Source organism: Notothenia rossii (assembly GCF_949606895.1).
Source record: "Notothenia rossii genome assembly, chromosome: 2".
Lineage (NCBI taxonomy): Eukaryota > Metazoa > Chordata > Actinopteri > Perciformes > Nototheniidae > Notothenia > Notothenia rossii.
The window spans coordinates 17,211,708-17,226,622 of record NC_136904.1 but is presented as its reverse complement, the minus strand read 5'-3'; the positions used below and the strand labels follow the sequence as shown (position 1 = coordinate 17,226,622).

Here is a 14,915-nt window from a genome sequence, read left to right as displayed (position 1 = left end):
GAATAACAATAATTAAATATCAATAAACTCATTAGGTTTTATGTAATATATTTCTTTATTTTCTCCAATCAGAGCTGTCGGTCTGAACAGGTTTCAGAGTCTCAGACTTTCCACAGCTGCATTTGCCAGGCCGGATGTTTCCCAAACATTGTGCCAAACCATTTCTCTATCAGCGGATGAAACAATGACACAACTTCAACCGAGAGGTTACAGCTGTGTCCTTATTGTCCCCTCTCAGAGTTCACTGTCAGTTTAACGTTTGGCTGCAGCTGCATGGTTGGAATAACATCTTGGCAGACTTTACCTCTTCAATTATTTTGAAAGGACATACTTTTATTTTCTTTATGACGCTTCTCTATTTTCTTTAATGCATGCAATAGTGATTAATGTCCTTTGTATCAAGTAAGATATCACCAGACACTGTCAAACAGTGATATCTGTTTCACATTTAGCAGTTTTCTCCACATGTTGTAATTAAAATCCAACAAACAAATAAAAAGTGATATTACATAAGCTGCACTATGTGATCCTGAGCATGAATGTTATACTTTATTGATAATATCACCAACTGCACACCTTTTGTCTTTCTAATCCTGATCTTGCCACATACCTATTTTGTCCATTTGTCAAAACGTACTACACCCAGCTCTAAACATTTTTGAACGTTTCTTTTTTTTGTAAATCAACACATTTTCTTGCAACATCACTGATCCCAATAACCGTTCTAACGCAACGTCTTGCCTCAAAGTCAACTATTCTATCTTCTTTACACAACAACTAAAAGTTGTTACCAGGCAACTACAGATTTGCATAATGAAGCCTGTGTAAATAATAATTATAAACACTGTACAGAAGACAGTTCCTCAAATACATTTGCTGAACTTTTCCTTACTTTAAAGTTAATCTAGAGTTCAGTGTTCACACCATAGGTTCACACGTGAAATTAAGTGTGAAATTGAATCATTAGAATGGAAGGAATACAAACCATTAAAAAAAGGCATGATACCTAAAGGCAGAGGGATTCACATCAATGAACAATGAAGTAGTCATAAACAGGCCTGACAAAATGTATAAGGTTGCACGGTATATAAGGGATGCCATAAACAGGTTGTACTTACACAGTAAAGTCTTTATTTTACAAACGTATGCTAGCCTGTTATCATTAGTTGCAGTATGATATGTATATCGATAAGGAAAAGGCACATCATAAAGCTCTTTTAAACACAGTTGTGGCAGTGCAGACAACAGCTGGGTAATACTTGTGCCTCTGGCTCAGGGATGGCAGTCACCTCAGTAAGGTATATACATTTAAAGTGATTAAACAGTCTTATCATTAGCACATAAATGTACTTTCAATTATATACTAGATTACCCTGTAGCCAACTCATTATAGAGATTCATTCCCACCAACAGAATCAGATAGTAGGATGTTCACAAAGGCACAAAGCAAGGTAATACATATTTTGTTCATAAGGTGACAATACCAAAACAATATTAATTTCATTTGTACACAGCCAATATAAAACTGTAGGAATATAAACAATAACCAAACTTCATATAGGACTGAATACTCATCGCTCTGTGAGCAACACAAGTGGATTTCATTCAGTGTGGCCAAAGAAACATTATCCATAAGTACATTATTTACAAAATACAGAGTATTATATTATGTACACACCCTGCAACAAGCCACATTTTATTACATATAATAGTGCTACATGAGAACATGAGCTCAAAAGCTACACAAAACATTTTGCATGTCACTTGTAGTTATTTTTGGAAGATAACCAGCAGTGAAATAGGAGTGAATACATTTGAGTTTTAAATAAACTTTTCAAGATTTTTGGAAAATAAAGCTTATTTGATAGTTTGCCAATAGTTAGAAGAGAGAGAATATACCACTGTTGGTATGATTAATGTGTAACTGCACTTAGCTTAGCTTTAACCAAAGCAGCATATTACTGTACAGTAATTGCAGATACATTTAGCTAAGATTAGCATAAAGACTGAACATGTGGGATATAACTAGCTGGATTGCACTATTTCTTGGCTGAGATCAATAACTCAAGTCCCCACAGATGTCCAACAATCCACCAGTAGGCCATTTAACAATTTAGTCATCTTCTTGCCCAAGATATCTAAACACCCGTATAGTCTTTCACAAATCACACATTTGAAAAAAAGAGTTTAAGAGTTTGCAGACCAGCTTAACATTTATTTTTCTTCAATTTTTCTGCTAAGCTAAGCTAATTAGCTGCTTTTTTAGCTTCATAGTTACATTCAAAATTACGAGTGGTATCAATCTACTAATTCATCTTTCAGCAACAACATGTCAAACTATGACTTCAAGATCTATCTACGTTTATATTTGCCGTTATATCCATAAGTTTCATGAACGCTGTATAAACCTGAGGTGCTCGTGATCTTGGTTGAGAGGACGGGGAAGAAGTGGATTCCTCAGGACTTGATCTTGTGTCTGTGTTTGGTTTTGCGTCCACCTCATCTCTCCCGGACTGGACTGGACTGACAGCAGGCTCAGATTCAGACGGGTGGGGGTAGCTTAGCGTCCCACCCGGTACAGAGAAGTTGTCCTGCAGGTACCGGCTGTATTGCGCAGGAGTGTATCTCAGTAAACTGGAGTCTAGCCTACTGGGTGGAGGGTTATTAGACCTGAACGTCCTGGGTTGGGTGGTTGCTAATAGGGAGTGGAATGGAGTTTGAATGGGGGATGTAGGAGATGAAGGTTGCATGGAGGGAGAAGATTGTGTCGAGGAGGATGTTTGTATCAAAGTTGGAGGTAAAGTTGGGGATGAAGGTTGAATCGGGGGTGGAGGGTTTTCGGGAAACACAGGTAGAGTGAATGATGGAGGTTTCATTGGAGGAGTAGGTTGAACAGGTGGTGGTTGTTGAATGGGATGTAGATTAGTTGCTTCATAGTGAACAGGAGGTTCAACATCATGCCTTTTTTCTTCACGTCTGCAGATGCACAGTCAGACATCAAAGAGTGAGAAATCACCTCCAAATGATGCACCAAATTAAACCAGATGCTACTAAAACAGGTTTCTTTCATTTCTTCTTACCCAGGGAGCAGATTGCACCCTACTCCTATCTCGTTGGTTTCTCGCCTATTCTGTGTGGACATAAAATACTTCAGCTTGTCTTCTAATTCATTATTCTGGGAAAAGGAAAACAGGAAACAACACTGTCAGGTCAGGTACATGCAAAGGATGGCAGTCACTTTCCATGTGAAAGTGACTAGATAGGTGCAGTGACATGAGGAAACCAAACAGAAATAGCTGAAAGTTGAGCATTTAGATTTCACAGCAACCCAGACGATCTTTGCTGTTGTCATGCAATAGATTACCATGCCACACCAAACTAAAGCACACAGTTAACACACAGTGAAGCATCTGTCCTACCCTTTATATAAACAGTCTTTGGCCTTACCTCACACTCCACTATCGCTATTCTGTCCAGAAGCTCTGAGATGAACATGTCCTTCTGAGCCACTTTAGCTCGCAGTGATCCAACCTAAGCAAATAGGAGATTGGAAACAATGATCATGTGTTTTCAGTCAGCTCATATTCATTCATTATGCATTTCATATTGGAAATATGTATGCTGGCTGGCAGACAAATCTAACATTGATGCATGTCCGTGTGATATGCCGTGCAACAAATACTTTGTAGTACCCTTTTATAAGACTGTATTGTGAGATGTACTAATTCAACACTGTTCCTATTTTCCCCCAAATATACTACAAAATGACATAGTTATTTTCAGGAATATTCTTGGAAAGTATTCAGAAATGTCAAACCCATACAAACAAAGTGTTACCATTGGCAACAGAAACAGTCCAATAATAATCCATGGTAGATAGCCTACTTAATGAGGGAAACCAAACTGTTTTATGTACTCAAGAATTGTCAGCTAAGATACTAAAAATGCATCTTAATTACTAACCCTTTATCTTTAAATCCTGAGTGTTTAACTGAGCCAGTGTAACACCCCACCTTTCATTGACTCTGGGTTACATTTATTACGTTTTATATTCATTGTGTGCATTGAACTCATCCATACACTGCTTGGTAAACAAATTCATTCTTATTCAGCTGATATCTCATCCACGCCCATTATTTAAACACAAGTAGGACAGAAGACCTGAATAGTATTCACACACAGATTCAGACACAGATAAATAAACCCTCCCCACCTCCTCGATCATTCCTTTGACTTTTCTCTGCTGGCAGAACACCATATCGTTCAAGTGTTTGATTCTCTCACGGAGAGCCACAGATTCCGATAGCAGCTCTTTTGACCTAAACAGAAACGAGCAATCAGTTAAACTCACATTTACTGTATATTAATTACGATGGTAAAACAGGGTTAATCTTTTTCCAGAAATGTGTGGCCAGGTCAGGTGCTTCACAGATTAGGCGCGTTCACACCAAGTACTTTTCCCACAAAGGTTCCTGAGAACTCTTTAGTTCTCATGAACTAAGTACAGATCGCGTTCACACCGGAAATTAGTTCCTGGGAGTGGATTAGGCAAATGAAGGCGCTGACGTCACTTCTTCTTCTTCTGCTTTGGATTTACTGGCAGGCCGCAAACAACTTCACGGCGTATACTGCCGCCCAAAATCTCCGGCCGGAAGTCCCCGGAGTTAGGGACTGGCTTCAGTAGAAGCTGCTGGGACTCCCAGCAGCTTCTACGGAGGCTTTCAGAGTAAACGGCCAGAACGCCTACACCTCCTCATCTCCACCGCTCCCATGTTTTATTTTGAGTTGTCATAAGTTAGTCTCTCCGCGTTTCTGTGCTGGGCTAATGCTAATAATGCAAGGATAATAAAATGGCGGCTTCACAAACATTTTTGGGAGTTTAACGGGGCGTGGTTTGCATTCGGCCCAGCCAATCAGACACAGGAACCTTTTTCTCCCACGAAAGTCCCTGCTCTCTAGCAGGGACGGAAAAGGGGGTAAAAAAAGGTTCTCTTGAACTAATTTAGTTCCTGGGACTTTTTGGTGTGAACGCAACTAAATCGTAGTTCTCAGGAACCTTTGTGGGAAAAGTACTTGGTGTGAACGTGCCTATTGAGGTTAAAAACTTAAGAGGGAAACTGCAGCCCACCATTTTGCAGCCTTTATTGAAATACTACAAATCATAATGCACTACTGTGTCTAAAGGTCATTAGTGTACTGCCAAAACAAGATGGCTTTTTTTAAGCATGAAAATGTATTCCTGAACTTGGAAATAGTCACAACTTATGGTCCTCCAATTAGCTTTTCTTAGGATGTTCTACTTTTTGTCCTGACAAATGACTTAAAAAAGTTAAGATCTAATTCAGTGACAACTTCATACCTGCTTCTGGTTGTTATGTTAAAAGTTCAAAAACAAAGCTAGTAAGTGGAATTTGGTTTAAGCCCTTTTTGTCATACTGGTGTTTGTTCACAACGACAATATTTTCGTACTTTTTGGCGACTGTTGCATCAGTTGTGTCTGTAAGCTCCATCAAGCGAAGACGCTGTTCACATTCCTGCAGCTTCTTATGGAACTGAGTCTTTTCCTGTGAAAAGTAATTTTCAAGTTAAAATATCTGAAGTAATTCTAGGGTGATTATTTTGTGGAAAGAAACTGCCTTACCCTCCCCATACACTCAAGTAGACGTTCCAGTTCAATGATCCTCTGGTCCCTGTCAGCAATCTTGGCCTCTGCAATCCTGATGTTTGCCTCGGCCTCCTCCAGTCTCCTGATGTACTCATCCAGTTGGGCCTGTGTGAGCGGCAATACATTTAGGATTAGACGATGAACTTCAATGATAATCAAGAATGTAGCATCTACATTTTTCTCAGTCAGGTTGGTTTCACTTTGGAGAACATTTATCACTGCGTCATTATCTTTTTAACTTCACACAATTATTTATATTGGCACTGAAACAGCATTTTGATAAGTTAAGGAACAAATAGTAAGGAATGCAGACCTGTAGGTTTTCGATCTCCTCCCTGTGATTCCGCTGTTCATTCTGCAGCTTCTCCTCGTACTCCTGCTGCAGCTTTGCTGAAAGCTCCTGCAGCGCCTGATTGTTGGACTCCTGTGCAGACTCCACCTGGACAATCACAGCAGAGCAAGAATCAGGCTGATTATTCCATATTGACACTAGAATGGAAGATGCAGCTGATGTTTTAGTGAGCTGAAGTGAGATAGTCTTTCAGTAAATCTTGTACTGCTCTTTTCTTATCAGTAATTTCCATCTACAATGTTATTAACTCATTAGACAATTTTAGAACCAACCTCTGTCACACCAGCTGAGTAACAAGTACTGTACCTCCATGATAGGTATTTCTACTGTAGTGTTCTGATGTTTGTGAGATAGATGTGTGATTACCTGCAGCCTTAAAGTCTTGTTTTCAACCTGCGCGGCCTCCAGCTCCTTCTCCTTCTCTCTGAGTTGTTCTTGAGTTTTTTCACTGGTGCTGCGGAAACTCTTCACATCGTCTCTCGTGTCCACTCTTCTCTGACAGTTCTCTATAAGAGATTTCTGCAAAGGAAACTTGAATTTATCAAGCCATCTCTTTCTGTAATGACACACCGCTGTCGAGGAACCCCTCTTCACATACACTCAAGGACATTGATTTGTTACCTGTAGGCCAATGTTAGCAGTTATAAGGGAGCTGTTCATCTGATCGAAGCTGTCCATGGCTTCCGTCCGGACCCTCACCTCTGACTCCAGACTCCTCCGATGTGAATTTGCAGTCTGCAGAAACACATGTCAGACTCTATTTTAGTCTTTATTCACAGCTTGACACACTTGGAGTTTTATTAGGAAGTTTGGAGAAGTCCCACAGTGTTACATAATTAATTACCATGATCTCCTGTGTAAGACTCTGCATGGATTGCTGCATTCCTCCGAATTGCCCGTACATCTTCTCTCTCACCTTCTCTAAAGAATCCCTCACCTGTACAGAACATACAGATATTACATAACAGACATTGTACACACATAGCTGCCTTGAACAGATGACGTGTGGACCTGAAGGCCCAGATGCTTGCTGTGTTAGTTTCCACTCACCTCCCTGATGTACTCCATCTCACGCTGAAGGTGATTGACCGACCACTCGCGCGCCATCACTTCCTGCTGTCTGTCCGAACCCGTCCTCTGCACTACGCCGTACACTTTGGGCCCATGATTCTGCAGCGCGGTCTCTGGCGCCCCATTGGTCATGTCTCCGAGCTGCTGAGGGAGACAGGATCTCAGCGGTCAGGTTTCTGTGGCCACCCTCCACTGAGGCTGACTTCTGCTGTCATTGTGTTTGTGTAATTGTGTGCTCGCTTATGTGCACGCATGCACTCTTTTAAGTGCATTACATGTTTGTGTCTCGATGCACATGCCTGCATTTGTACACTTGCTCAGGTATTTCTAGCATTACTGCTGCTGAGCACTGGAAACAGGAGGGTGGGAACAAACAGATAGAAAAAAGTGCAGGGTGTATTGGAGGTGTCATGTTTCTGCAACCCGGTACATGAGCTGCTGCCGTGTCTTCCTATTGTACTTCCAGCAGCCGGGCAACCCATGAAAACAGATGCAAACCAGCAGGGGAGAATTGAAGCATTTTAAACAATGCAATAACTAAATAAAAAATGACAGTTTTAGTCATGGGCACAGAGATTCAATTTCTTTAAATATTGTAGTGCTGTAGAGCAAGAGGCTAATGTTTTGCCTGGGAATTAGAAAGAATAATCTGTTTATATACAGTTGGAAATAAAAATAAAAATCTAATTTATTACAGTCATCTACAAGCATCTGTTTATGTTGAATATCGATGTAATCATTATAATGAAAGCCTGAAGGTATGTGCAGTGAAGCGTGTTTTACGATGGGGATGTCAGTGACACACAGGCGTAGGCAGTGGTAGTGTCAGCCTATTATTCATGTGCTGCATGTTGGTGTCTACCTGCGGAGGAGACTCCCTGCCAGCTGGCCTGCCTCTTTGGGTCAGCCCATTCTTCTTCTTCCATGCCACTCTGACGTCCTTCTCCTTCTCAGTCTAAAGGGACAAACAAGTATTCAAGACTGCTGTTGTGGAAAATTCACTTAATTCCAGGTGAGGATCCTGGAAGTTCAGAAATCTACAAAAGAAGTGTTATTATTATTGTGCAAACACTCCACAACACCGATACCTTATAATTTGCTAAATTTACACACGTCACAGGTAGACAAGCTGCTCTCTCAACAAGACACGTAATGCAAGCAATCTGTTATTCTTCTTTTTTAGTTGCAATTTGTAATGGTACGTGACTTACAGTAGTTAATTGGAGATCATGTGGTGGGTATTGGAAGTGGGCCTGTCTTTAAAATGACCAAGGCATATCAACTTGTTTTCACTTTAATTGCTTTTGCAAGACAAATGTCCAGATAGATAGATAGATAGATAGATAGATAGATAGATAGATAGATAGATAGATAGATAGATAGATAGATAGATAGATAGATAGATAGCCCTCATCTGCAGAGAAAGGGGCTTCTCTCTCCACATCTCTCAGAGATAAGAGTGAGGAGGAACTTGAACAAAGCAGCCAGTGTTGTCTCGTGGACAGAGCCGAGCCTCACATTTCTCCACCGCTTCATCTACAGAGGACGTGCTGTTGAGAAATGGTGAAGGCCTGCTAATAGGCGGATGCGAATTCCAGCAGATGGGAGGGAAGAACAGCCGTCTTTATGTTTTAACAACACTGCGGCCTGCTATCTGATAGAGGGCTCAGAATAACAATGTCACTTCAGCCTTGATTTGCACAATGCCAATATTTACCACAATGCAATGTTTACCTGCTAGGGGCTGAGATTCCAGGCATGTCATTTTGTTGGAAGGAACAAAATGGGTTTCTTTTGTTTTGTTGCTTACAGGACATGACCTCCTCCAGGGGCGGCGGGTACTGTAGGCTAGGTAAGGCTAAGCCTTCCCAAATATTTGTGTCACTGCATCCTGGTAAAATACAAATATAATGTTTGTGTCTTTGACATTAGCGCTGCTATGCAGCCACCTGTGCCCTGTACTACGAAGCCAGTTCAACAGACCCTGAATATGTTTGAGTTATCTTAACAAACCCTAACAAACGAGATCTCGCTAAGCGGTCCTACGCTGGTTATCAACTCGGTAAATCAAGCCAGGGTTTCTCTCTCCACTCTCCAGCTGAGAGCGCGTTCACGTGAAAGGGGCGGGGTTAGCAGTATTTGACCAATCACAAACAGGGACAAGTGTACTGACAGGATACAAGCCACATAGTTGCACCTGCAAGGTGAATATAGAACTGGTTAAAAAATAAATAAACTACCGAGTGTTTGAAAGCGTACAACAGTTTTATGATACTGCCCCATCTAAGACACGAGTGGATCTGACTTTAATTACATTTCAGTTGAGTGTTTCCTTAACCTAATGTGTTGCTTAAAATAATACTTCTGCATACAGTATGCATACTCAAAGTCCTCTCCAGACAACAAGAATGAACATTTTTGTCAACTTTAATGTGGTCATTCTTGTTCTCTGGAGGGGACTTTGAAACTCAAATTACTCAAAAAGTACACAGTAAAAGTAGTTCATATTATTTGTGCAAGTAGTCTAAGAAGTACTAAGTACAAACATGGCAGTTTCATAAACTACTTATGGAAGAAATGTTTTTTATCCCACGTCAAAGTTAGACGAAAATGCTCCTTCTTGTTGTCTGGAGGGGACTTTGAAACTCAAATTACTCAAAAAGTACACAGTAAAAGTAGTTCATATTATTTTTGCAAGTAGTCTAATAAGTATTATGTACGAACATGGCAGACTCATAAACTACTTATGGAAGAAATGTTTTTTAGACCACATTAAAGTTGACAAAAATGCTCATTTTTGTTCTCTGGAGAGGACTTTGAAACTCAAATTACTGAAAAAGTAAAGAGTAAAAGTAGTTCATATTATGTTTGCAAGTAGTCCTAGAAATATTAAGTACAAACATGGCAGTTTCATAAACTACTTATCGAATAAATGTTTTTTATCCCACGTCAAAGTTAGACAAAAATGCTCCTTCTTGTTCTCTGGAGGGAATTTTGCCATTCTCAAAAAGTACACAGTAAAAGTAGTTCATAGTATTTGTGCAACAAGTTTATGAAGCAATAAGTCCTACAATTATTCTCATAAATTACCCTGTTCCTCAATCGCAAATAATAGAAATGAACCACATGCCATCCTTTACTTTGAAATCCAGCTTCCGAGGGTTGTTTTATTGCATTACCGTAAACCTGTAACTAATCGCGCACTCAAAATACAGGGGCGGCTGGTTTGACCACGCAAAAGTGAAAGACGGCTGGCTTGACCGCAGTAAACCGAGCCTCACGCGCCGCCTATGACCTCCTCACAGAAGCCGCCCACTGCGAGTATCATGTAATCATGCAAAACTTCTTAAAGACGTCACTTGGAAATAGTGCTCGTCACAGCATCATCAAACACTTTGTTATCTGCTTATTTTATTATATAACTGCATTGTGAAGGACACGACTGATTGGATTAGCTCTTATTTCTGATGCAAACAAGAAAGTTGTATTTGAAGTCACAACACAAAGACCGTCTTAAGTATGTAATTGGACTGAATCATGTTCACGGTAATGAGGCTTTTAGCCATTGTGTCAATGAAATCCAATGATGTTGATGTAGAAACTTCTATATGCAGTAACTGTCTTTAAGTCCCATGTGTATTTGTTTCATGGTGCAGATTTGTTACATCTCATCTAGGTCATAGTCACTTGTTGGATTGTGCACATGGTGTATCAGGTTGCAGGATGCATCCTTTCTTATTTTATGGTGAATAACCACTTTACTAGGGTTTCTCCTGAAACTCAATATCTCTAGGAGAGGAAGGTTCCATCATTTCCTTCCTCTTTGATTAACTTCATGTCATCCCTGTTTTCTTTTTGTTCCACAAAGTCACAAAAGTAAACACTGAAAACCAAGCAACTGACCTACATTTGACTTTCCCTCCAGTGTACATCTAAGATCACACATTGAGCAACTTTAGTAGAAATGTGTTGGCTCATAAAAGCACAAAGATGACCCATGTCAAATAAAAACAATACAGATTGTACTGTTAAATCAAGCCTGCTCAACACTGTGCTGGTATTTAAATGCTGTTTTAACATCAACAGCAGCGTAAAGAGTTACGTATTACAGCAGTTACAGCAGCGCCTGCACAGAGCCCTCAGTGCTGCATACATAATGCCCACATGAAGAGGACAGTGAGAGGTGAGTTTTTAAACTATTGAGCTCTCATGCTCCCCTTAAGGTGCCTTCAAAATTATGTTTTTCTAAACGTACTACAGTTTATATGCACATTTAGAATTGCTTGTTTAAGCACTTAAGGGAAAAGACATTAGATTGAAATTGAGTGAACATTTCATTTTTCAGTTAGCATCATCCCACTTGAATCTTTAGCAAAAACCTTTTTGGAATTTGGTTTCAATTGAAACAATTCATTTTCTTGCTGAGAGAAGATTTATACCACTCTTAAACAATAAACTATTTCAACATGAAATATGTAGCTAGCAAAGGCAACAAAAAGATTGAAATCAGGGGAAAACAGCTAGCCTGGCTATGTCCAAAGTTGACCAAATATTCCTACAAGAACGTCAAAAGAGAATTATTGACACTTTACACATTCCCATAAAACAACAAATTGTCATTTTAAATTTTTTAAACATATTATTAAGTAAGCCGTTAAGGTGCTGGGAGGAAGATATTTTTAGACTGAGCCATGCAAGCTGTTTCCACCTTTTTCCGGTCTTTTTATTAACTGTTGAAAGAAGTGTAAAGTGAGTTTTATTATTCCTCAAAGGGCCTTTCTTACTATTGTGTTTTACTCTCTACATTTCCTCCTATAAATGGTATTGCCCCTCAGGCCTCAGTTGTTTGTAACAACAGTTGCTCTGCTGTTCAGGGAGAATGAGCTGCCCAGTTGCAGGGCTGCAGAGTAAGTCATTCACTAAACACACTCTGAAATACACGTCACCACCCAGCACATGTCTGTTACTCTTCACTTGTGATCACTCTTGACCAGACTTTCCTGTCACATCAGTTCCAGTAGTCACGGTCACACCCTTCAAAAGGAAGCACGTTCAGAGATTGCAGCAACGTGCTATCAGTGGATAGTGTGTAGGTGTGGTTTCTAGACGAACACCATACTACCTGGCTGACCAAGGTTCATACAAAACCATGTTTCTTTAGTGATTCCACACTTTAAGGACCAAAAACCTTTTCAGTGCCAACAATAAGTTTAGTGTCAACTTCAGTTCTCACGCTGGCATCAGCCTCTGGAGCAGATCCTGGACGCAAACAAAGGCAGAGGCAGAGCCACCTACAGCAAACAGCCACGCTGCCTGCAGCAAACAGCCACGCTGCCTGCAGCATACTCACAAGTAAAATGCACGGTCACAATATGCAGAGCAGAAACTGTCTAATTATGCAGTTTGGTAAGAACATGCAAATGCTCGTGCTACATTTGTTTAGTTAGAGTTCACATTGTGTCTCAGCAGGTGTGATATAGTTTCTTCAGCAACTATTTCAAATATTTTCTTTTGTATGGAATAGATTTACAGCTTTGAAGTATATTTGAAACAGCTGTGAGTCCATTATCACACCCTCCTGTCATGATTATGTAACTGGTCCAGATGATAAATCTCTGTGGCTATAACTTACCGTTTCCGAGTTTGCTGTTGTTGGCTCCTTGTTTCCATCATCTGCCGCAACTAGAGTTAACCTGAGGCGTCTGATCCTCCTCTGAGAAAAACAAACAGACAAAAAGCAAATCAATTATTTGCTGTACGCAAATACATGTTTGCATTATGTCATAGTGGGTGGGAGTGAGGCTATAGAGGAGTTCACACGTAACTAAGGCATTGAAAGGGTTGGCAAACCTCACAGACCTCAACGGTCCACTACAGTTGTTTATTTATAGTCAATGGCATCAGAGTGGCAAGCAAAGTTTATGTAAATGCTACGAAACTGAGCTTACTGATACATTGTAATGTTGACAACACAGTGAGAGCTTCATTTGGTTGTGTAACACACAAACATCTAGATAGGTTTAAAAGATTTTATTTCAAAAAACGTATTTTCTGCAATATCATGTTGAGTTTACCAATTTACAAGAGGTTCTTTATTCAGTACAAAACAATGGGAATAGGTTTAAAAGCCAGTTTAGTACAAAGGCCGGTTTTATCAGAGAGCTGTTCAAATAAACATGACAGCCATGCCTCCTGCAACCCAGCTCCCATTACACGCTCTTGTAAATGAACACATCCTATCACAAACATTAACTTTCAGATGATCAGGGAACAGACCATTTTTGCTTGGACTGAGAAAGTTAATCTCAATGTATACAGACAAGGAACAAGTGGCTGCACAAAAAGGAGCAGAGGACAGAAGAGGGAGGGGAAAATGAACTGTTTTGCAAAACACAGAGGAAAAGGGAGAGAGAAGGGGAAGACAGAGGGAGAGTTTCAGTGTCCTGACTTCTCTGGGACTTTCTTACCTCACTTGAAAAGTCTTCAGGGTCCTCTGTTGTTGTGGTGCTGGTGAATACAGACCGTCCTGATCCGTAGCGTTGCATGTCTCCTCTTGTGTCCACTCGTTTCTCTTCCTCTCCCTCTCTGGACGTCCTCCCACCCTTCCTCTATACTTCCACCGCTACTCTTTCCTGAGTACTGCTCAGACTCTCAGAGCGACCATCTGCCCCCGGCTCCAGCCAGCCATAGTTGAGGAGGGAAATTCCCGTCTGTCAAGTCTATTAGTGGTGGGGTCCACAGGACTCAGAGCTTTCCTCTCTGTCAGTGAAATAATCAGGTCCAATCCAGTTCAACACTCACAAACAGAACTTTGTCATTATCTTAATTCCAGCCAGAGTGATTTAAACTCCACCAGGTTGACAGGCTTGTCAGTCACTCAGCAACCTCTCTGCCTCTCTCTCTCTCCTCTCTCTCTCTCCCTCTCTCTCTCTCTCTCTCTCTCTCTCTCTCTCTCTCTCTCTCTCTCTCTCTCTCTCGCTGTGTGTGTGTGTGTGTGTGTGTGTGTGTGTGTGTGTGTGTGTGTGTGTGTGTGTGTGTGTGTGTGTGTGTGTGTGCGTGCGTGCGTGTGTGTGCGTGTGTGTGTGTGCGCGTGTGTGTGTGTGTGTGTGTGTGTGGCTCTCTATTGCTCTCTCTCTGTGTCTCTGCATTCCCATCAGACCTGTCGGGCCACTTTTCAGCTGCCTCCCTGGTGTGTGCCTCATGCCCTGTAAGAGCAGAACATTCACAGGGCGGGTCCTCTTACCCGGGACAGGTGGAGCATTTCTTATCAACAGAATTGGCTAAAAGGAGGAGCTGTTTATTAATGTGGAACTTCACAGAAAATGAGTAACCCTCTGTCATCCAGTGACAGCTAAATTATGTTAGTCGTATTTGTGATATTGTAAAATATATGTAAAATAAATGTTGGTCTATTTGCTGTTTTATCAAAAGTTTGGTTAAACACTTTGCAATGTAGGAAAGTAACACAGTATGTTGGTTCACATTTGAGGTACCAAGGTATTGAGGTATTTAAAGTTCTTCCTACTTTAAACTTTATTCTACCATATTTCAGAGGAAACTCTACTTCACAAAAAATGTTCTATAGTTACGGTTAGGATTTAACACACACATGATAATCCCATATTATAAAACATAACAAATGTAACTATGCAACCATTTATTAAGCTGTTAAACATAGCTCAATTTTGACCTAAAAAGTACTACTTTCCTATTAATGCATCGATAAAATGAATCCATGTATACAATGATATGAAATGTTAACTGCAGCTGGATCCTCATGAATACTGAGAACCTGAGGGGGGACACTTTTATTTATAATGGAGTATT

The 14,915-nt window shown here is 40.5% G+C and overlaps 1 protein-coding gene across 5 annotated transcripts; it reads right to left on the bottom strand.

Moving 5' to 3' along the window:
• Positions 1-1,108: 1,108 nt before the first annotated feature.
• myzap (myocardial zonula adherens protein) lies at positions 1,109-14,024 on the bottom strand. 5 transcript variants are annotated; one of them, XM_079664257.1, is made up of 14 exons: positions 13,556-14,024; positions 12,721-12,801; positions 7,951-8,043; positions 7,068-7,232; positions 6,862-6,954; positions 6,639-6,752; positions 6,384-6,536; positions 5,979-6,104; positions 5,642-5,770; positions 5,470-5,564; positions 4,214-4,319; positions 3,448-3,531; positions 3,081-3,175; positions 1,109-2,976 (listed from the first exon to the last, which is right to left on the bottom strand). In XM_079664257.1, the coding sequence occupies exons 1-14, from the start codon at positions 13,631-13,633 to the stop codon at positions 2,346-2,348; spliced, it is 2,043 nt and encodes a 680-aa protein (XP_079520383.1). In that variant the 5' UTR covers positions 13,634-14,024; the 3' UTR covers positions 1,109-2,345. The 5 variants fall into 5 exon arrangements, with proteins under 5 accessions (XP_079520383.1, XP_079520385.1, XP_079520384.1 ...); XM_079664259.1 differs by having other exon boundaries at positions 3,081-3,130; XM_079664258.1 differs by having other exon boundaries at positions 7,068-7,229.
• Between the last annotated feature and the right edge of the window lie 891 nt (positions 14,025-14,915).